We start from the raw sequence: 21,686 nt of genomic DNA, 5'->3' as shown, positions 1-21,686 counted from the left end.
TCACCTCTGTCTCCGGCTTGCTTTAGTATAGTTTCCGGAAGATCTCCTTTATGATCAACTGACAGGTCTGTAGTTTCCCAGGTCATCCTTTTTGCCTTTTTAAAAATGGGGCTTATGTTTCTCCTTTTCCAGTCACTGGACTAGGAACTTCTCTGATTCGACTGACAGTGGTTTACCAACTTCATCTGCCAGTTCCCATAGATGCATCTCATCAGGTCCTTTGGGCTTGTGTACCTTCAGGGTCCCCTGATGGTATCAAGCTTAGCCATCTCTTGAAGCAAGCAGTTCTTCATCCTCCCAGTCCCTGGCTTTGGATTTTCTAAACCGGGTGGTGTGGTGAGAGCACTAGCTAGATCCCTGCATTCTCAAGCCATATCACTGTTCTCTTCATAGGATGTATATCGCTGCCTCTGCTGCCCGTGTATTTTGCTTTTAGTTTGACGTAGAGGGCTCAACTTAGTCAAACTGTTCTGCTACCTTGTTACATATTGGGACTGGGAGCTCTTGGGCCTCAAGAAAAAATGTCTATACATATTTCCTGCCTCTCATTTGGTCCTTTTATCTCTGAAGCAGGAAAATCTTTATTACTGTTATTTTTCTTCTCCACAGTTAAGTACGTACAAGCATATGCTTTTCTACTCTTTTAAATATATATATATAGCTTCACAAAGGGCAAATTGTGCCTGATCAATCTGGTGGCCTTCTACGATGAAGTGACAGCAACAGAGGACAGAGGAAGGGCAGTGGATGTCATCTTCCCGGACTTCTGCAAAGCCTTTGACATGGTCCCTCACCACATCCTTCTTTCCATATTGGAGAGGTGTGGATTTGAAGGATGGACTGTTCAGTGGATTGTTGGGTTTGTTATTAGGTGACTACCCGAGGATTTGGGTTGTCACGGTGCAGGCAGCTGGACTGTCTCATGATAAGCACATATGGGAGTTATTCAACATTGTGGTAGGTGCTTGGAACAGTACGTCCATTGGCCTTGAGGAAGAAATTAAGCGAGGAAGAAAGAGCTGAAGGACGAAGATAAGGAACAAGAAGATGGACACCACCTGGAGATGGCCACCATGGAACAATGCAACAATGAAGGGCCAATGGTAGGACTGGTGTTGGGCAGCCTGGATTGATACCCACCAATAAGATTCTGACAAGTGGACTCTGGAGGGTATATAAGATACTGTTGAATTTCAGTAAACACCATTTGGCAGCATCCTCCATATTGGTGTCTGTGTTGCAATGGTCCTAGCGAGGAGAGATTGTGGGTAGAGCAAGGAGAGATCGCTAGCCCCTGCAGTGAGGGATCCTGAAATGGTGGCGTGTCTGTGGCAGTGGATTAAGAACTGGTTGGTTGGTCACAGCCAAAGGGTAGTGATCAATGGTTCTGTGTCAGGGTGGAGGCCGGTCACAAGCGGTGTCCCTCAGGGGCCAGTCTTGGGACCGGTGCTCTTCAGCATCTTCATCAATAACACAGATGATGGCATCAAGTGCACCGTCAGCAAGTTTGCAGATGACACCAAGCTGAAAGGTGCAGTTGATACACTGGAGGGAAGGGAAGCCATCCAGAGGGACCTAGACAGGCTGGAGAAGTAGACCCACATAAACTTAATGTGGTTTAACAAGGCCAAGCTCAAGGTGTTGCACTTGGGCTGGGGCTATCCCAGGTATTTATACAAACTGGAGGAAGAATTTATTGAGAGCAGCCCACGGGGAAGGACTTGGGGATCGTGGTGGAAGAGAAACTGGACATGAGCCAGCAGTGTGCTCTCGCAGCCCAGAAGGCCAACTGTGTTCTGGGCTGCATTAAAAAAGAGGTGGCCAGCAGGGAGAGGGAGGTGATCGTCCCCCTCTACTTGGTTCTTGTGAGGCCCCATCTGCAGTACTGCGTCCAGGCCTGGGGCCCCCAGTACAGGAAGGACGTGGAGCTCTTGGAGCAGGTCAGAGGAGGGCCACTAAGATGATCAAGAGGGCTGGAGCACCTTTCCTATGAGGAAAGGTTGAGGGAACTAGGCTTGTTTAACTTGGAGAAAAGAAGGCTTTGGGGAGACCTCATTGTTGCCTTCCAGTACTTGAAGAGAGCGTACAAACAGGAGGGGGAACGGCTGTTTACAAGGGTTGTTAGTGATAAGACAAGGGGGAATGATTTTAAACTGAGGCAGGCGAGATTTAGGTTAGATATTAGGAGGAAGTTTTTTACACAGAGGGTGGCGACGTACTGGAACAGGTTGCCCAAGGAGGTTGTGGATGCCCCATCCCTGGAGGCATTCAAGGCCAGACTGGATGTGGCTCTGGGCAGTCTGGTCTGCTGGTTGGTGACCCTGCACACAACAGGGGAGTTGAAATCAGATGATCGTTAACATCCTTCTCAACCCAGGCCATTCTATGATTCTATGATATTTCTCTTCTGTACAGCTTGCCAACCACTCTGCTCCAAAACATCATGTGTTCCATCCATATTCACAACTCACTGTTGTGTGTTGACACGTGTCATGAAGTGTTGTCATCCATTGTTGTGTGCCATCCATTGTCACGCATCAATCCAGTGTATCATTTGTGTTATCTGTTGTCATGAGACAAAATTGAGTCATCTTGTCTCATGACATATAATTGTCCATCATCACGAGTTGTCGTTACCTGTCATCACGTCATGACACTTTGAAGTCCACCAATCACAAATTACTGTCAAGTGTCGTTATATGTTATGACATATCATCAGTTGTCTTTGTGAGTCATCACTGCATGTCAAGACACATCAAAATGTGTAATTATCCATCACTGTGACTCAACATCACATGTTGCTGTGTGTCATGACGTGTCATCATCTGTTGTCACAAGTCAGTGTTGCATATCATCGTGTACTGTCATCTATCATGTGTCATCCTGTGTCTTAACACCTCACTGTATGTTGCTGAGAGTCATTATCACGTGTATTATGTCTTCCACTATCAACACTAGTTGTCAGCACTGTCACTGGCTTAGTAAATGCCATTCAGTATGAAATATTTATACTATATGTTCCATACGTTAAGAATAAATGTAAAGTAAATCTTGGTAAGATGTTTGTAAGGATTTTTTTTATTAGCACAGCAGGGAGCTGACCTTAGTGCTATCGGGTGCCACAGGTGCGGTGTTGCAGGTCAACTTTGTTACCACGCAGCAATGAGACCCGCGGGCAGCAGCTTGTCTGGCAGCGCAACAGGGTGTTGTTGTTTAACCTGGCAGGTGACTCAGCACCACAAGGTCATTTACTCACTCTCCTCCTTCCCTATGGGATGAGGGAGAGAATTTTAAAAATCAAAGCAGAACTCATGGATTGAGATAAATCTATATACTGATTTAGAGAAAAAGGAAAGAATAACTTAACAACTGACTGTTGCCCTTATTTATACACCACCACCTTAGAATCCACTGTCTGCCCTGTGCAGCCCTGCTTCTCTTTTGGGGAATGATATCCCCATTCCCTTACCCCTTTCCCTGCCCTTTAAATTTGTCCTGAATCTGTTAATAAAGGAGACAAAATTCTGTCTACCTTTTTAGTTTATTTTAACCAAAGTTACGGTCATTTACAGTGAGTTTGGGGACAAGTCATTTCCCCACCTCTTTCTAGTACAATTAGAAACAACTTTCCAGACAACTTAAGTTGATGACCTGCAAAAGCTGGTATTAAATCATTTGCCAGACACCCTTCCCTGGAGGATGCTGTACAGACCTCTGTGTATAAAGTCACTGCTGTCTCAGCAACCAATCAACTTAAGATTTATTTTTCCTACTTTTCTTTTCTTTCTAATAGAGGCGTAAAAAGCATTCTGGGTTTACTTGAAATTCCTGATGAAGAGACACAGTTAAGATTTTTCAGTGATGACTTCTGCATACTTGTATTTCAGACAGTGTAGCTAAAAACTTAATGTAAATTCCTCCATTTTTTCTTCTTCTGGCCTAATGAATATCATGTACTCAGCATGAACACATTTATCATACGTATTTATACTTTATAGTGTACGTTCCACGTGTTAAGAAAAAATATACATTTAATCTTCATAAGCCTGAAGCTTTATCCACAAATGACAATAGCAGCAGGCTAGCTAGAACTGCACTGAGCTCACATAGGCAATAAGTGTCAATAAGAGAGAGGCTTTTCTGTAGGCAAAGATCATGTCTGTTCAAAAGACCACCTCTTTTTTTCTCCCTAGCCCTCTCTCTCTGTGAAGCTTTCATCTCCCTTGGCCCTTAGCTGTATTCTGAAATTCAGATTTCTGGGAGGACTTGTGCCTTAATCCAACAGATTTTCTTCTGAAATGTTAATGAGCAAAAATTGCTGGAACTCTTCTCAGGCTTGCCTGGGGGAGTTCTCAACATGGAACTCTTAAGAGGAAAGGAATGATGCTGGGCTTCCTAGTCTTTAAAAAGCAGTGAATGGAGAAACAAATCATGCGGTAAGAATTCTGTTAGCCTTTGCTGATCTGTGATGTAGCTGTTAGTTTGAAACCCACTTCTCTGATAATTGAGTTCTGCAGTCCAGGAGCTTTGATCAATCTGGTTGAACTAAAAAAAATTAACATTAGAACCGAGAGGACCTCAGCAGTGGGGCTGAAGAAGGCAATGTTAACAGCTTCTACAGTCTGTTTGCATTTCATTGAACTTAGTAAGTGAATGCTCCACTTGGGAGGAAAGGAAGTTGCATGTGGTACTAACTACCCACTGTGGCAGTCTTTTCACAACCAGATGATGAGAGAGTAATTTTGCTCCCCCAAACCTTGAATGTATGTAGACACACGCATCTCTCGTGCTTCTGACAGGGTTAAAAGAAAACCAGCATCAACAAGAAGTCACTAACATGAGAACATGCAGCACTGTTTGTAACTAGGGATTATTTTGAGCCACACCTGATCTAAACCTTGACTCGGCTGCACGTAGCGCCAGTCCTCCAAGCTCTGCCCCGTTTCGCGCCCAGATGTTGCCCGTGCAGCAGTTCTGGGTTCTCGCTGCTGCCCACTGCACGGTTACACCAGCACCCGGTGGGAAGGGAAAAGCAAAACCCAGTGCCTCCACCATCACATGGGTTCATGGAACCCTGCCGTCTCTTGCAAGTCGTTAGCGCCGTGACGTGCGCTACGAGCAGGTTGCAGCAGTGTGACGCTGCCTAACGGACCTGGCACTGCTGCGCGGGCTGCGCCCTCCGCGCCAGCCCTTGGTCGTGGCACGAGGAGGGCGCACGGCACCTCACAGGCCGGAAGTGCCTTCCGCGGGACCGGAAGCCCCGTCACCGGAAGTAGGCGACGGCTGACCGGAAGTGACGTATCCAGAAGCAGCCGCGCGTTGGGGGTGCCCTTCGGTTTGCGTCCGGCGGGGGTGCCGGTGGGTTGATGCTGGAGCGGGAACGGCACGCCGAGCGCTCAGATGGCGGAGGACGGTGGAGGGGCTGAGAAGGAGAGGGGGTGGGGGCTGCGCCAGGGACTTCCCCGCCCCCCGGCACAGCTCCGCTTCCGCTCGCAGCCGCCGGCAAGACCGAGATACCCGCTCGCCGTACCGCGGCCCCGGCCAGCCTCAGGCCGTGTCCCGCCGCTCCTTTCCTGAGAAGACAAACGGAGCGAACGGCCGCACTGCGGCGCCTGCAGCAGCCTTTGTCCGCTCCCACGAGGAGGGCTGAGGGCCTCCTGAGCGCCCGGAGCGGCTCCCGAGTCTTGTGAGAGCCGAGCCAGGAGGTGCCCCGCCCGCTGCTCTCTACCCCGAGCTCAGGCTGCGAGGGGGTTCCCGTAGGAGCGCTGTGACGGGCGGATGGCCGCGCTGCAGAGGGACGAGGTGGCTCAGCAGGAGTGCTGTTGTGTGTACCCTCCGCCTGTTGAGGCGCGGCCGTCTGTGTCCTTCCCTCGTATCTGAGTGCAGAGAGCGCTGTGTAGAAACACGGAAGAGAAAAGAAATGCGTCTTTAATTAAAATTTTGCGTTATTTTCCACTGTTACACATTCAGAGCACTTCTGCCTTTTCTGGCCATGAGATGCTCTTTGAAGCAGTGCTGTATGGGGCAGAGCCATGCCAGCTGCAGTCTGTGTTAGCTGCGGTGCTCTAAAGCTCTTTGCTTCCACCCTTCCTGGCACGTTCATGCCAAGCTTTTCTCTCCTTAAAAAAAGAAAAAAGTGCTTGGGCTATTTTATTTTAACCAAAGTTACTGTCGTTTACAGTGAGGTTGGGGAAAACAATTTTTCCCCCTTTCTCCACCCCTTTCTGGTATGATGAGTGAACAAGTTGGTGACCTGCAAAGCGAGACACAGTTATTTAATCTCGTGCCAGACATCCCTCCCTGGAAGATGTACAGATCTCTGCGTTTAAAGTCTCAGCAGACAATAAACTTAGGGTTTATTTTTATTTCTAATGGAGGTGTGAGAAAGTTCTGGGTTCAACTGAAGTTACTGATCAAGAAACACAATTGTGATTTTTCAGTGATGGCTTTTGCATTGGGAGCCCAGAGCCACTGGAGAGGGAACAAAGGGAAAACTGAGGGCGATATTGGGGTCCCAGAGCCTCTTGGACAGGGACCAAGGGGACCTGGAGGCACTGAACCACCAGGGAGGGAACAATGAGGAGATGCTGTGTGTACCAAAGATACCAGGGGATATCAGGAGAGCATGGGAGGAATTTTGGGTCCCATCAGAGTGATATAAAGGAGGCATCCCATAGAGGTTAGAGGCTCTTAGGGGTACTGATTTTTTGAGGGAGTGGCCTTATTGGGGTTGGGAGGATTGGAGGTCTCCGATTGGGACTGGGGACTCCAAAGGCTCCTATTCTAATTTTTTTTTTAAATATTTATTTATTTATTTATTTATTTATTTGGAGGGGGTCTTATTGAGGTTGGGAAGTTTGGGGAATCCCGTTGTGCCGTTGTGGTTGGGAGTTGCATTGGGTTGTGGGACTCTGTGCTTTTTTTTTTTTTTTTTTTTAATTTTTTTTATTGGGGAAGTTCTATAGGGATTTGGGAGGGTCTGTGGGTTCCCATAGGTTCTGCCTTTTTTCAAGTGGGCTTATTGTATTTGGGAGGGTGTGGGGATTCCCACTGGTGTTGGGGAATTTTCAAAGGGTCACAGGTGTCCCATGGAGATTGAGGGGTCCTGTGGGACGTGAAGGGATCCCCTTGGGATTGGGGACTCCTTAGGGGTGCTGTGGGGAGTCCCACAGGAGTTGGGATCCCGCAGACCTGCAGACTAGAGCACCTTATCCAACCCTGCCATCTTGCCTCCCTGGCAGCCCCTCAAGACCTCTCAATAGTCCTTCAGTGACTCCAGGAGCTCCTGGCCTGTGACAGGATGTAACAGAACCACTCTTGGACCATGCTTGTTGATTTTGGTGGTTGGGGGCTGTCACCTGCTTGCAAGGTCTGGAGATCTCCAATCTCATCCCATTCCAGGAGGGGGGGGGGGACATGTGGTGATGCACACAGGAGGTGACAGGGACATGACCATGGTGGCCTTGGAGATACCAGGACACCCATGGGAATTCCCTTTTGTTGTCATGGTGGCTTTGGGAATCTTGAAACCAACGATGGGGACACCAGAAGCAACCCATGGGGACACCAGTACCCCTTTGTGTGGTTGAGATGGCTTTGGGGGCACCAGGAACACTCATGGGCCCACTGGGAAGGGACATGGAAGGCATATATAGGGACATAGAAGGGATGGGAAAGGGACATATGAGAAGGTGATACATAGGGACCTGGAGAGGAACAGGAGGATAGACATGAGAAGGGGACAAAGGTGGAGATGTGTGAGGATCCTGCTGACATAGGATATCCTGTTGACATTAGGGATAAAGTGACACGGAGCCACAACCTCGTCACGTGATAACATTTTTATAAAACAAAACCATTTTTATAAAACAAAACAGTTTTCCCATTTTTATAGGAAAGTGGTGGCATCCCTGTCCCTGGAGGTGTTGAGGGAATGCATGGAGGTGACACTGAGGTGACATTTTGTGACAGCTCTCACTCCATTGGTGGTTGAAATGGCGGTCCTGAAGGCCCCAACTGCCGTCTCCATGATCTCATGGTGGTGTTGGTACCACTGGTTCCTGATGGACATGTTTGTCCCCTAGCACAGCCCCGGTGGCAGCAGCCCAGGGAGGGCGTCAGTGGCCTCTTGGCAGCGCTGGGTGACCTTGGTGGCCTCAGTGACACTGGAGGTGGCCAGTAGGCTCCGAATACCACGCAGTGTCCCCAAGAGGTGCTCTTGGGTCAGGCGGGCGCTGGCATCCCACAGTGCCTCGGCCACCACCACTATCTCTGCTAGCTCCTTGGGGATACCCATGTCCCCCTGGGTGGCCTTGGGGACATCAGGGCCAGCATATCCAGTAGTGACACCCACCATGGCCTTGATGTCCTTGAGACAATGCTCCACATGACTATAGTAGTTATAGGCCCCCATACAGGCAGCTACCAACTGCACCAGGAACCCATGGGCCACTGCCGCATGTTGTCCCCTCTCCTTGGCTGCCACTGATGCCACCACTGCCACTGCCACCTCTTCAGTGGCCTTGGTGGCTGCCTGCAGCCCTTCCCTGGCCTCTGCCACCCGCATATCATGGGCTGCCACAACCTCTGTGACCTGGGCCACCTCTGAGGACAAAGGCACCACTCTGGTGGCAGCTATCAACCCTTTGTGTGCTTTGTCCTCCCGTGTCACTGCTTCCACCAAGTGGCCCTTGGTGACCTCAGTGGCAGCCTTGGCAGCGGCCACATTCCCACAGGCATCTCTCAGACATTCAGCATCCTCCTGCAGCTCAGCCCAGATGTCCTTCACTGTGGTCACTGCCTCCTGCCACGAGTCAGTGATGGCTGTGGGGGCACCGGGCTGTTCCTTGGATGCCCCCAGGGCACATCGGAGGAGGGTGGCATCGCCATCTGGGTGCACCATGGCTCTGCGCACACCAGAGCTGAAGGTCAGCAGCCTGGCCCGTAGTGAGCCCATGTTCCCTCCCAGGGAGATGTCACCAGGGATGGCCCCCAACTTGCCCAAGGTGGCCACCACAGTCACCAGGGGCTGCAGCAGTTCTGGGGACACCTGCAGATGAGGACATGAGAGGTGGTGGTTCTCCCAAGACCTCTGTATTGTCTCTGCCGTCCCCACCAGGTCCCTACCAGGTCCATCTTCCTGATGATAACCCCAGTCCTTGTCTTCTGGTCCCCATGTCTCCATGTCAAGGCCAGCCACCCCATCCTCTCTGATCCCTCCCCACTATGTTGCCACCACAACTGCTGTTCTGTCAGTCACCAACCCTGTCCCCCTACCACCTCCTGTCTCCTTGCCCCCTTTACCACTCCCTGTCCCCTGGTCCCCTCTGCCACTCCCTGTCCCATGTCCTCCCCTCCCTGCTGTCACCTCCCAACCTGTCCCCTTGTCCGGTCAGCCACCTCCTGTCCCTTGTCCCCTTCTGCCACCCCTTGTTTGCTTTGCCACTCCCTGCCCCCTGTCCCTTTGTCCCCCCTTCTGTCCCCCCCTGACCCCTTGTCCCCCCACCACCCCCTGTCCCCACCCTCAGGACAGCTCCGCACTCTGCCTCACCTCAGAGGGGCTGATGGCCCTGGTAATATCCTGTGTCCACATGGGTGGTGTCAGCAGGGTGAAAAATGCTGGTCCCAAGGTCGTTGCTTTCAGGCTGGACTGCGCAGAAAACCCAAACTCCAAGAAATTAATGCAGTTAGCAGCAATTAGTGCTATAGCAGAAAATATATAGTAATAAGTATTACTTAATAACAATAAGTAATAAGTAATAATAATAAGTAATTAGTAATAAGTAATAAAATACATAGTAATAAGTATTAAAACAGCTTATTTTGAGCCAATTTTCCACAAAATAGAGAAAATACCGTTAAATCTGAGGCTGGGGACCTATGGGCCCATCCCTGTGGATACTCGGGAGTGGGGATCCAGCCGACCTCGGTAACAGTGAAAAGAAGGAAAGCGAATCCAAAACGGGGCTGGGCGTTGCCGCAAGGAATTGCAAAGGGAAAGGAAAGCTTCCTGCACAGCCAGAGGACGATTGGCTGGGAACGTGGTGTGGGGGCATGCCGAGTACTGTTCCGTTTCTGATTTTCCGGGAGATAGATTCTCCCTTTTCCAGAGTTTTTTTCCTCATTTGGGGGGTTATTTTTCCACTTTTCCTCCCCATCTCCTGACCACCCACCGCCCCCAGTGTCCCCTGATGTCCCCAATAGCTCTTGATGCCCGCCAGACCCCCAGGATGTCCTCAGCTTGTCCTCATCACAGCTGCAATGGTTACTCTGGTTTTGTCCTGACACCTCCCTAGTGTCCCCAGTGCTGTCCCGGTGTGGGAATGGAATGTTGTTTCTGCATTTGATATTAAAAAGATCAATTGGTTTGAAGAAGTAGAAAATAATGCATTTGTATTCTGTAACATATCCTTAGAAATAGTTGATGTAAGAAGTAAAAATACTGTATATGTTAGCAGTATGTGTTAGAAACATTATTACTGAATTAGTGATTAATTCTTTCTTGCAAAACTGTAATAGTTTTTAAATGTTCCAAACAATGCGAGTATAGTGTTAGGGATTAGAAAACATATTGTAGAGTTGTTCTGTTAGGATAAGAAACTCCCAGCAAAAGAAAAACAGATGTAGCAAACATCAAAGAAATTAGGGCCTCTACACAAGGCCCGACTGTCTCACCCCGTGAGAAGGTTGGGATGTGACAAGCAGGCACCAAGATACTCCCCGTCTTTCTCCTGAGCTTAACTTTGTGGAAAGAAGGACAAGCAGATATCCGCAAAATAATGATCAGTTGTGGAATAAGTTAATTAATTAACTACAGATTTACACTTATGCAGCAAAAATTTATGTTTGTTTACCAACACTTCAACAAGGTTTATGGGTAACGAACAAAAAAGTATAGAATTTTAAGGGAGTGATATGTGTGATGTCTGGGTGCTGGAACTGGTGGCACCATGCAGAGCTGCAGCACAAGGGCTTTTTGCAGGGAGTTGATCCAACCCCTCCAGGCTGACGCCTGTGTGTCAGCAGTGACTCTGGGGCTTTTCTCAAGGGACTGAGCACGCAATTCTGCAACTCATGCTTCTGTATTTCTTCTGTTGCTGTTGCCTTGGTCAATAAGTAACTGCACTGCATTTATTCTACACCCTGCTTGCAGAGGCTCATTCTGCACTGCCAGAGCTGCCCTAACAAGGAGCAGCAGCAAAGCCCTCACCCAGCGAGGCCACGCACTGGTACATCTACAGCATCACATCCCAGGACAGCACTTGCTGCGCAGGGTTCAGCAGCGCCCATTCCTCTCTGTTGAAATTTATGGTCACCTCTGCAAAGGCCACGGGCTCCTGCAAGTGCTCCTTGCTGGGCACAGCCAAGGCCCAGGGAAGCAGCTTGGAGAGGAGAGAAACTCCCATCCTGGAGGCTTCTCTGTTCCCAGCACGCAAATGCTGGCTGAGGACACCTCACTCTCACCCTGCACTCCCATCTCTTACTCCTTGCCCTCTCCTGGCTGCTTCCCCAAGCCCCTGCCTGAGATGGACATTCTGTGGCCAGTTGCTGCTCTGCTGCAGGCAGATGTTAAACTGGAGCCTGCTGAGACAAGAGAAACAATAGGCAGGAGAGGTGTGAGAAGGAATGCAGCAATCCCTGCCCAACCCCCAACCTCACCAGCCCACCTGCAGGGCATTGCCTAGGGGTAAAAGCCAGCTGGGACTCAGAGCAGCAGCACTGCTCTTAGCAGGCTTCCTTCCCAGCAAAGCCAGTGTGATGGTGCACTCTCTCCTCTCCCTTTCTTTCTTTCTTCCTTCCTTCCTTTCTCCCTCAGCCTGCCACAGGAAGACAGTGAGCAACACTCCTGGCTAAATCAGATTAACGATCACAAAACTGTCTCAGACTGGGAGGCTGAAAGAACTGACAGCAGACCTCTGGCTCAACAGCTGAGGGCCAACTGAGCATGTGCCTAAAAACAAAGTACAGCAATGAGTCAATCATCTTACCACCAAAATAGAGAGCAGCACAAGCACCTCTTAAGCATTCCTGCACAGCAGCAGGCTGCAGGACAAGCTCTCCCCTTGTTTGGAAATATCCAAATAATTTATCAGGACGGTATCGCTGATAAAGCAGATTTTATTCGCAATTGCAATGCCGGGCCTCCTGCTGACGTGCGGAGTCAAAGCCTATAACCACAAAGTAGTTATAAAAGTAGCTATGTTTTAATCAGTGCTGCACAGACATTGAGTGCAAGGGGGGGTCGTTCCTCCTAACTTGCACAACGTAGGGCAAAAAGCTTGGTACAGATAGAAGCCGAACTAACACATAATCAAAGATTTTCCTGGAATTCATATACATATTGTTGGAAATATCCAAGTAATTTTTGTCAGGACGGTATCTCTGATAAAAGCAGAATTTATTCGCGATTGCAATGGCGGGCATCCCGCAAGTAGGAGCACGTCTATGGACACAACATGACAACCTTTATACCCTGTTTTCTCCCTCTTGCCTCCCCCCCTCCCCTGTTTCCCCACTGGCTGGGTACTCCAGGTTCACAATCTTATCAGAAGGTTTACATTTGCTATTTACTTGTTAATTTATTTGTTATGTGGTGCCAGTCAGTAGTCATCCTGTTGTCTCCAAGATGTCTCGGTGCTCTCCTTGTCCTATTGATATGGTGATTTTCTTTAAGGTCTTCGTTAAACAAAGAGCACTTGGGGGATGATGTCAGGCCTTCCCATGTCTCTTCAGGTGCTTCCTCGGGCAAGCCAGGACTTGTTCTCTGGTTTGCTCTCCTGCAGGATATTCTTGCAGCGTGTATGACAAAATATACATATATACACCTATATACAGAGTGTGCGTTCCTGGGAAGGTTCGTCTATACGATAAGTGATGTAAACTTATCAGAGATCTTCCCCAAGTTAAGTAGAAGGATTCCCAAAAAGAACTATGATAGCAGAGATCATAAAATAAAAATAATATTATACAATTCTAATGCAGAAACAACATTTGATTCCCACAGCAATATTCATTCCATTTCCGAGAACCCATCAGCATATGGTCCCTCCCTCTTGCACGTGCACTGTGGGCAGTGGGGGTCTCCTTCTGGTGGTTATGGGATGAAGGCTCATTGTCTTCAACAGAAGTAATCCGATCCTGACCCATTGCCTGTGTAATGTTTCTTCAAGTTTACAATAGAGTTTCAAGGTGTTCTTTTCTTATCTGGCTTCACATCCTGCTTACCTGCATTCCTATTCCTTATCATGTCCTCTCCTTACTCACATTCATATACAATGGTTAACCCTTATCTTGTCCTCTCCTAACTCAGGCAAGCAGGAGAGCATGCAGAAAACAGCATTACATCTTTTTATGGCCTAGAACTTGACACTTATCTCTTTCTCCCCTGGTTCCTCATTTGCTTGAGTACTTCAGGTTCACAATCTTCCTGACGCTCTAGTAAACATACAGATACTGGCTAAACATCAATTGTTGCTAGCGAAGCACATATCGCTAATTAGTTAACTTCTCACACTTGCTCATTCAACACTTGGTTGTTTTTTCTGGACATCTGCTCCTCCTTGCATAGAGATAAGCTTGGAAGGAGAATAGGGGGGAGTATCTTGATCCCTGCCTGTAGGTTGCATCCCAACCTACCCACAGAGCAAGGCAAGCCAGCCTTGTGTAGAGGCTTCTTTGATGTTTGTTAAGTCTGTTTTTCTTTTGCTGAGGATCTCTTATCCAAACAGAATAGTCCTACAATATGTTTTCTAGTTCATAATACTATACCTATACTATTTGGAACATTTAAGAACTACTGCAGTTTTGCAAGCAAAAATTAATCACACAATTCAGCACCTGTATTTCTAAAGTATGTTACTAACATATATGGTATTTCTACTTTTTCATATCAGCTATTTTTAAGGACAAGTTACAAAATGCAAGTACATTGTGTTCTGCTTCTTCAGATCAATTCCTCCTTTATAATATCTAATGCAGAAACAACATTCCATTCCTACACCCTTGATCAGGGATGCCTCTTGATGTGGGAATCAAATGTTGTTTCTGCATTAGAATTGTATAATATTATTTTTATTTTATGATCTCTGCTATCATAGTGCTCTTTGTTTAACGAAGACCTTAAAGAAAATCACCATATCAATATGACAAGGAGAGCACCGAGGCATCTTGGAAACAACAGGATGACTACTTACTGGCACCAGATAACAAATAAATTAACAAGTAAATAGCAAATGTAAACCTTCTGATAAGATTGTGAACCTGGAGTACCCAGCCAGTGGGGAAACAGGGGAGGGGGGGAGGCAAGGGGGAGAAAACAGGGTATAAAGGCTGTCATGTTGTGTCCATAGGCGTGCTCCTGCTTGCGGGATGCCCGCCATTGCAATCGCGAATAAATTCTGCTTTTATCAGAGATACCGTCCTGACAAAAATTACTTGGATATTTCCAACAATTTGGGGGGCTCGTCCGGGATTATTATCGCTTCTTTGGGAGTTTCCCTACTGCCCTGGACAGGATAGGTGCACCCCGCTGATTTCAGCGGTCCTATCTAGGTGGTGAGGTGACTCCTTGGTATGGCCGTTAAAAAGCAGAGACTGTTACAAAAAGGACGGGCTCTGTGAAAGCCAAGGGGCAGGTAGGCACGGGTGTTGGCCATGGTGACCCAGTAACTTTGTGCACGGACCAAGGTAAGGGGATTTAACTCTTTCCTTGGGGGTCGGTTGAGACTCTTGAGCGTGTGTGACTGAGACACACTGTCAGCGCGAAGCGAGTGCTAAGTCCCGACCGGCGGTTCCACTGTCCTGCGAGGGACACAGCCAGGGACGGACGAAGCGGCTGTGTTGGTGAAAGGAAGAGTCTTGAGAGGGAACTATTGGTGTGCGGTACCCTGTGCACTTGACAAAGTGCCAGCAGTACACCCCTATTAATCCGAGATAGGAGTATAGTACTCCTGAGGGATTGGGCCCAAAATCCGAGAATCAGAGTGTGGTAACCTGTGAGCTGGGGAGTTCACAGTAGCATTCTGGAGGGATGGGTAATAGGAGTTCCCGAGAGCAGGGGGAAAAGGTCCCCGGAATGGTGCCTAGAGATAGCCAGCCCCTTGGGAGAAGTGTTTCAAAATTGGAAAATAATCCCAAAACTAGGGAAAAGAACAGGGAAAAGATGCTTAAATACTGTATATATATATATATATATATATGTATATATGTATATATACAGTAGAGAGCCACTACAGGGAAAATAATTATTTTGACCAAAATAGGAGTCTGACAAAGATTCGGCCTGTCAGACTTTGTATTTATACGTAAACAGTAGACTCCTTTTTCTGAAACTGAATTGGCTTAGGTCGCTTAACGAGTGCAAGAGGTAAAGAAATGTTCCCCGTGAGGAGTCGAAGTTCAAAGGAAATAGGAAAGAGAAGCAGAAAGATCATAAATGGGATCCCTTAGATAACTTCCCCCCACTTCAATTTCTAAAGCAGTGCAAGCGGCGGTGATCTCTCCAGAGGAGGAGAGTGGCCGTGCTACTGATCTGTATGGGGTCCTGGAGAGAGGGTGTGCTCTCGATTACTGAGGGAGTTGGAGTAATGTGAATGGGACCTGGATAGTTTTCCTTTCTCTAATACTAACCTTACTAATACTTCACTTTATCCTCTTAGGGCAATCTTAGGTCAAAGGGAAATAGGGTATGCTCATGCCGCTGTTTTTACTAGAAGGGAAGTTATGAGTTTCAAGAATTCCTTAACTGAGGATCCTGTAAGTGTAGCAGAACAATTAGATCAATTTCTAGGGCCTAATTTCTACTCATGGATGGAAATGATGTTTATCATTGATATGTTGTTTATTGGAGAAGGAGGTTGGCAGCTATGCAAGTGTGGGAAATGAATATAGAGGGAAGGTTGGGCTCTGGAGGGAGGCAGAGAGGAAGGATCCTGAGGATAAATTGTACTGATTATTGTCACTGTCTTTGTGACTGTTAAATGTTTATGTCCTGAAAGTGTTATGTTATGTCGTGTACGAGGCTGTTATGGAACAAGGGGTGTGTAAAGTGATATGAGAAAACCCCTTGGTTGCATTTTGGCTCACTGGAGAAACATTGTTGGTGAGCCAGGGGGAATATTGAATAAAAAACCAGGAACGTAAATGGAGTAATAGGACCAGTTTTATAATTGAGAACCCTAATCATGAGACCAAGCGCTGGGTGTTTGTGGAAGTTGAGGAACTGTATTGTTTGATTTGTGGATTTTGAAGGCACTGGGAGAAACTGTCTTAATGGTATGTGGAAATGCAGTTGTTAATGGTATATGGAAATGCAATTGTTAATGGTATGTGGAATTGCAGTTGAGGGTACAAATAGTGGAATTGTGAAAAAACAAACAAACAAAAAAAAATGGCAAAAAGGTTAAGGAAAACAGTGAGTTTGGGATATTAGAGTTGGGCCTGCACGAGAACACATCCCCCCACACCCCCCCCCCCCCCCCCCCCCCCGCCCCCAATTGCGGCTTCTAAGAACAGCTTGGAGTGGGAGAAAGAACTGGGGGCCGGAGCCTCCCGCTGTAACTGTAAAGGATGTATTAGTTTTGAATGGGGATGGGACGGACATTGGAAGTGAGAATAGCTGTCATCTGCAGAGAGCTGGGGAAACCCGATATCCCAGTGTAAGCAGTGGAAGCCTGGGAAGAGGAGGGGGTGAAACTGAAATATAATGTTAGTAATGTCTGTGATTATGAAAGTTTGGAAAGTGAAAAGGGTTTGGGAAAAACAAGCTGAGGAAGGCAAAGTTGAGCAAGGTGTAACAGGGATGTCCCTTACCTTGAAGAAGAGGTAAGGGGGAGCCTGGAAGGGCTCAGGCAGAGTTCCACCTCCACAGAACCGAAAGAAGCTGGGGAAGCAGGGTAAAGAGGTTTATTTTCTGATACGGGTGCCTCTTACTCTACACCAAGAATTATCACCCGTAGATGATTTTTGTAATAGTTGTAGGAGCTACTGGCAACAGAAGTTTACCTTTTTTTTTGGACCAATTAAATACAGACTAGGAGAACAAGTAGGAATATATATAAATTCTTGTACATGCCAGGTTCTCCAAAACCATTATTTGGCATGACATGTTAGAATACTTGAATGTAGAGAATAAATTCAGTAGAGAAAATTGGAGCTACTTGTCAAGCAAGACCAGGGGACTGAAAATTTTAAGTCTGGCTTTAACACAAACTGGGAAAAGCAATGTTGTACTGCCAGAAGTTACGTAAATCCTAAATTGGTTATACACAGGATTGCAGGCATCAGGGTGTCTCGCTCCAATTTATAGGAGGGAGAGGAGGTTCTTTTATTATCTATATACCCGGCATGAGATTAAGAAGCAACGGTTCAAATGTTGGTCCGACCAGTTTATTACAAATCTTAATCAGGGGAAATGGGGAAGGGGAGAATGGACACTATTATGAATTAGGGTAATGGGGGAAGGGAAGGAGGGCGATAGAAAAAATAGGAAAGAAGAAGCAAGGGGTCTTTATAGGCAGCAAGAGGGAGACAGTCACCACCATGGATCCAGCGAGGTTCGTAGTTCAGTCTTTGATCTTCAGTAGCGGTGGGTCATCAGGCAGAGTTGTTCTATTGATGACGACAACGACCATGGCGATGATGGCCCCTTTTCAATGGTTTCAAAGTGGTTGAGTCAGCTGTCTTTGCAGTGACAGCTCAAATCCAAAAGTGGTTGAGTCAGCTCTCCTTTGAGTGGCAGCTTCTGGCTCTGGGATCTCAGCAGGAACCTCCTTTGTTCTTATCTTTCTGGCCTTGCCAGCAGATAAGAGGAAGCAGGGAGGCACCAACTTGTATCTTGCCTTCGCAGGATACAATGGTATCATCCCCCAGCCTCCCATAGCAAACAGGAGTTATTTGGTCACAGGCTAGGTCTTCTGCCAGTAAACAGTCCTGAGCACTATCTTCCGAAGGCAAACAGCTCCAAAGATGTAAAACTGTCCACACAGCGATGTTGATTGCCACACAACACCCATCACTTGCCTCTTCAACAAAATACCTCAGGAAGCAAGCTTTGAGCCAAAAAACAAAGAAGGATTCTCACAACAATGGACTGTGAACTTGCTGAATTTCTTGATTTAAATGGCTATCAAGTTTCTCAACAGAAAGCACAACTGATCAAAGAGAAGGAAGCGATTTGCTGAACACCCAGAACACCAATGCAGAGCTGCCTCCAAGCCAGCAGTGTGCGACTGCATGGAGACTGTCTGTGCAAGTTGGTCAGACCTACAGGAGGAACTATTGGACGATGCTGAGGAGTCTTGGATTCATCGACGGAAGCAGTTTTGTGAAGACAAGGAAACTGTAAGGTGGGATATGCAGTAACTGCTACTGACAAGGTAATTGAAGCAAAACCATTACCTGTGGGGACTTCCACTCAGAAGGCTGAAATAACTGTCTTGACAAGAACCTTAAATATATGGATGGATGCTAAATATGCTTTTGGGGAGGTACCCACTCATGGTACCATCTGGAAAGAGCGAGGATTGCTTACACACAAGGAAAACAAATTCAGCATGATGTAAATCTACCAAAGAACATCATGGCTGTTATACACTGTAAAGGACATCAGAAGAGTGACACCGTACAGGAAACTGGAAATATGATGATGGATCAGGTGGCAAAACAGGCAGCTGAAGGAAAAGGAATTGGAGAACTGGCTTTAAGTCCAGATGGTAAACTTGAAATACCTGAACCTTAGTCAGAACCTATAAGGTACTCTAGAAAGAATAGGAATCTAATTAATGAAGGGAAGAGAGCAAGCTGACAGATGGGTGCATACCCAGATGGACACATTGTTGTGCCCGTTAGTATTTTATAGAATTTGGTTCTAAGGGAACATAATAAAAGATGGGGGATACAGACATCAGAAAGTAACTGTACAATCCTAGTACCAGGAACAGGATACAAGTGGGGCTTGTTGGAAAGGGAACCTTCCAGGGCCAACAATCGCAAATTGATTTTCTTTTGAACTGCCAGGAAAAAGGAGGGTTTCGATACCAATACCATTAGTTCTAACCAATAACCTCTCAGGATGACCAGAAGCATTCCCTTGCAGGACCAATAGAGCCAAGGAACTAAGCAAGGTACTTTTGCAGGAGATTATTCCAAGGTTTGGGTGTCCTCCAACAATACCCTTCAACCAGGGAATTCATTTTATTGCAGAGATTGTCCAACAGGTCAGCAAGCATTGGGAATAAACTGGCAATTGCACATACCACACAGACCACAGGCGAGTGGTCACGAGGAAAAGATGAACTATCTAATTAAATCACAGGTTGTAAAACTGGGCCAGGAAGCTGGACTATCCTGACCACAGTTGTTGCATTTGGCTCTCCTTAGTACCAGAACGAAATCTAGAGCCAAAGAGGGGTTAAATCCTTTCAAAATACTGTACAGAAGGCCTTATGTTGTACAAATGGGGATCTCTACCCAAGTAGGGAGCAAAATATTAACTGAGCATGTGATAAGTCTACAGGAATGGCTTTGAGAAAAAGAGAAACTGGTTCTAGGAATTAGAGCCCAAGGCCTTGATATGGCTCGATAATATGTATGTAACAAATCTCTTTAAGATTCGCCCCTGGAACCAAGGTGGGTAGGTCTGTTCCAGGTGCTGCTAACATCCCGCACAACAGTAAAAGCATTGTGGATACATAATACTAGAGTTAAGAAGGTCCCTTGAACACAATGAGAACTGAAGTCAGCTGGGCCCTTAAAATTGTGAATCCAAAGACAAGAACGTGGGCTTTTGTAATTGTTAGAAATGTTGATTTGATGAGTGCAGCATTTGATGTAAATACTTACGTATCTCTTGTGACAAACATCATTGCATATCAGTATTGTTTGGTATGTGGGCAAGCTAAGGATTTAAACTTTTCACTTCTTGTTGTCCCTGATGATTTTAAGGTGAGAAATCAAACTGTTGCAGGGTTTGAGTCACTGTCCTGGTGGGTGATGATCAAGAAGAATGTAGATTGGATTAACTACATCCGTTATAATCAATGGAGATTTGCAAATTATACAAAGAGTGCAATGAGGAGAATTGCAGGACAGTTAAATGCCACAAGTAGGATGGCCTGAGAAAATAGCATCTCCTAAGATATGATACAAGAGTGTATATATAACACTGGGTACCCGTTGTTGCACCTTCATCCCAATAACACAGCTCTGGATGACATAATAACAAAGGCATTGCAAGGGCTTGGTACCACCCTTGTCAATGAAGTGGCAGAAAAATCAGGAATAGATACTTCTATCACTGGATGGTTGGAGTTCTGGTTTGGTGAATGGAAAGGGGTGACTGTATCCACATTTACTTCTTTGATAGTAGAAGCAGGAGCCCTGATGGCCATTGGTTGCTGTGTTTGTGAAGGGACTAGTGGAGTTATTGATCAAGACAGCACTATTGAAGCAAACACCAATGGAGCTATTACATTTGGATAAAATGATTATTAGAGGAGATGGGAGATAAAGAAAGTGAAGACAAGGGAGACGTCTATAAAAGTGAACCTTAAAAAAAAAATTGCAGAAATCAACAATGTATAAAAAAAGAAAAAGGGGGTAATTGTGGGAATCAAATGTTGTTTCTGCATTAGAATTGTATAATATTATTTTTATTTTATGATCTCTGCTATCATAGTTCTTTTTGGGAGTCTTTCTATTTAACTTGGGGAAGATCACTGATAAGTTTACATCACTTATTCTCTAGACGAACCTTCCCAGGAATGCACACTCTGTATATAGGTGTATATATGTATATTTTGTCATATACACTGCAGGGATATCCTGCAGGGGAGCAAACCAGAGAACAAGTCATAGCCTGCCCGAGGAAGCACCTGAAGAGACATGGGAAGGCCTGACGTCATCCCCCAAGTGCTCTTTGTTTAACGAAGACCTTAAAGAAAATCACCATATCAATATGACAAGGAGAGCACCAAACAACAGGATGACTACTGACTGGCACCAGATAACAAATAAATTAACAAGTAAATAGCAAATGTAAACCTTCTGATAAGATTGTGAACCTGGAGTACCCAGCCAGTGGGGAAACAGGGGAGGGGGGGAGGCAAGAGGGAGAAAACAGGGTATAAAGGCTGTCATGTTGTGTCCATAGACGTGCTCCTACTTGCGGGATGCCCGCCATTGCAATCGCGAATAAATTCTGCTTTTATCAGAGATACCGTCCTGACAAAAATTACTTGGATATTGCCAAAAATGTCACACCTGCACAGAGATCCTTTCTACCTTGATGTCAAGACACCTTGCTGGTATGGATCCTCAGTAACTTGGTTTGAGAATTGTCAGTTTCACTAAGGTTATATCTTTGACTGTGCACATAGGATTCCTTAGACACAAACTCCTGAACGCGTCTGAGACTAGGAATGGATCCAGCTGTGCTGAGGAACCTTACCTCTGTGGTTTGAAGAGTTCACACAGCAATGGGGTTGGCTCTGATCCTCATGACACAGCAGGAGAGCATCCTCTAGTTGTGTGTGTAAACCTGTCCTCTATGTGGAAAATAACCCAAAGAGAAAAACCCAGTGAGGCCACAGGCTGCAACGTCTCCAGCATCACATCCCAGTAGGGCGTAAATAATTTCACCTCATTGACTCAGAGCTTCCCCTTTAAACTGAAATTGGTCAGGTCTGCTA

At 46.6% G+C, this 21,686-nt stretch overlaps 1 protein-coding gene across 1 annotated transcript; it reads right to left on the bottom strand.

Moving 5' to 3' along the window:
• Positions 1 to 7,834: 7,834 nt before the first annotated feature.
• LOC122175206 lies at positions 7,835 to 21,489 on the bottom strand. Its single transcript, XM_042862642.1, has 4 exons — positions 21,446 to 21,489; positions 16,810 to 16,879; positions 9,551 to 9,649; positions 7,835 to 9,049 (listed from the first exon to the last, which is right to left on the bottom strand). The coding sequence occupies exons 3-4, from the start codon at positions 9,590 to 9,592 to the stop codon at positions 8,081 to 8,083; spliced, it is 1,011 nt and encodes a 336-aa protein (XP_042718576.1). The 5' UTR covers positions 9,593 to 9,649; positions 16,810 to 16,879; positions 21,446 to 21,489; the 3' UTR covers positions 7,835 to 8,080.
• Between the last annotated feature and the right edge of the window lie 197 nt (positions 21,490 to 21,686).

This window comes from Lagopus leucura, unplaced genomic scaffold (genome assembly GCF_019238085.1).
Source record: "Lagopus leucura isolate 7727_CA_CO unplaced genomic scaffold, USGS_WTPT01 Super-Scaffold_739, whole genome shotgun sequence".
Lineage (NCBI taxonomy): Eukaryota > Metazoa > Chordata > Aves > Galliformes > Phasianidae > Lagopus > Lagopus leucura.
This window is presented reverse-complemented; position numbering and strand designations above follow the sequence as displayed.

What these genes read in the sequence shown, in the direction of transcription:
- LOC122175206 (XM_042862642.1), bottom strand. Translation starts at nt 9,592, where the DNA reads ATGTGGACACAGGATATTACCAGGGCCATCAGCCCCTCTGAG. An exon ending in GGGCCATCAGCCCCTCTGAG is followed by an intron (nt 9,050 to 9,550) that starts GTGAGGCAGAGT and finishes CCTCATCTGCAG; the next exon opens with GTGTCCCCAGAACTGCTGCA.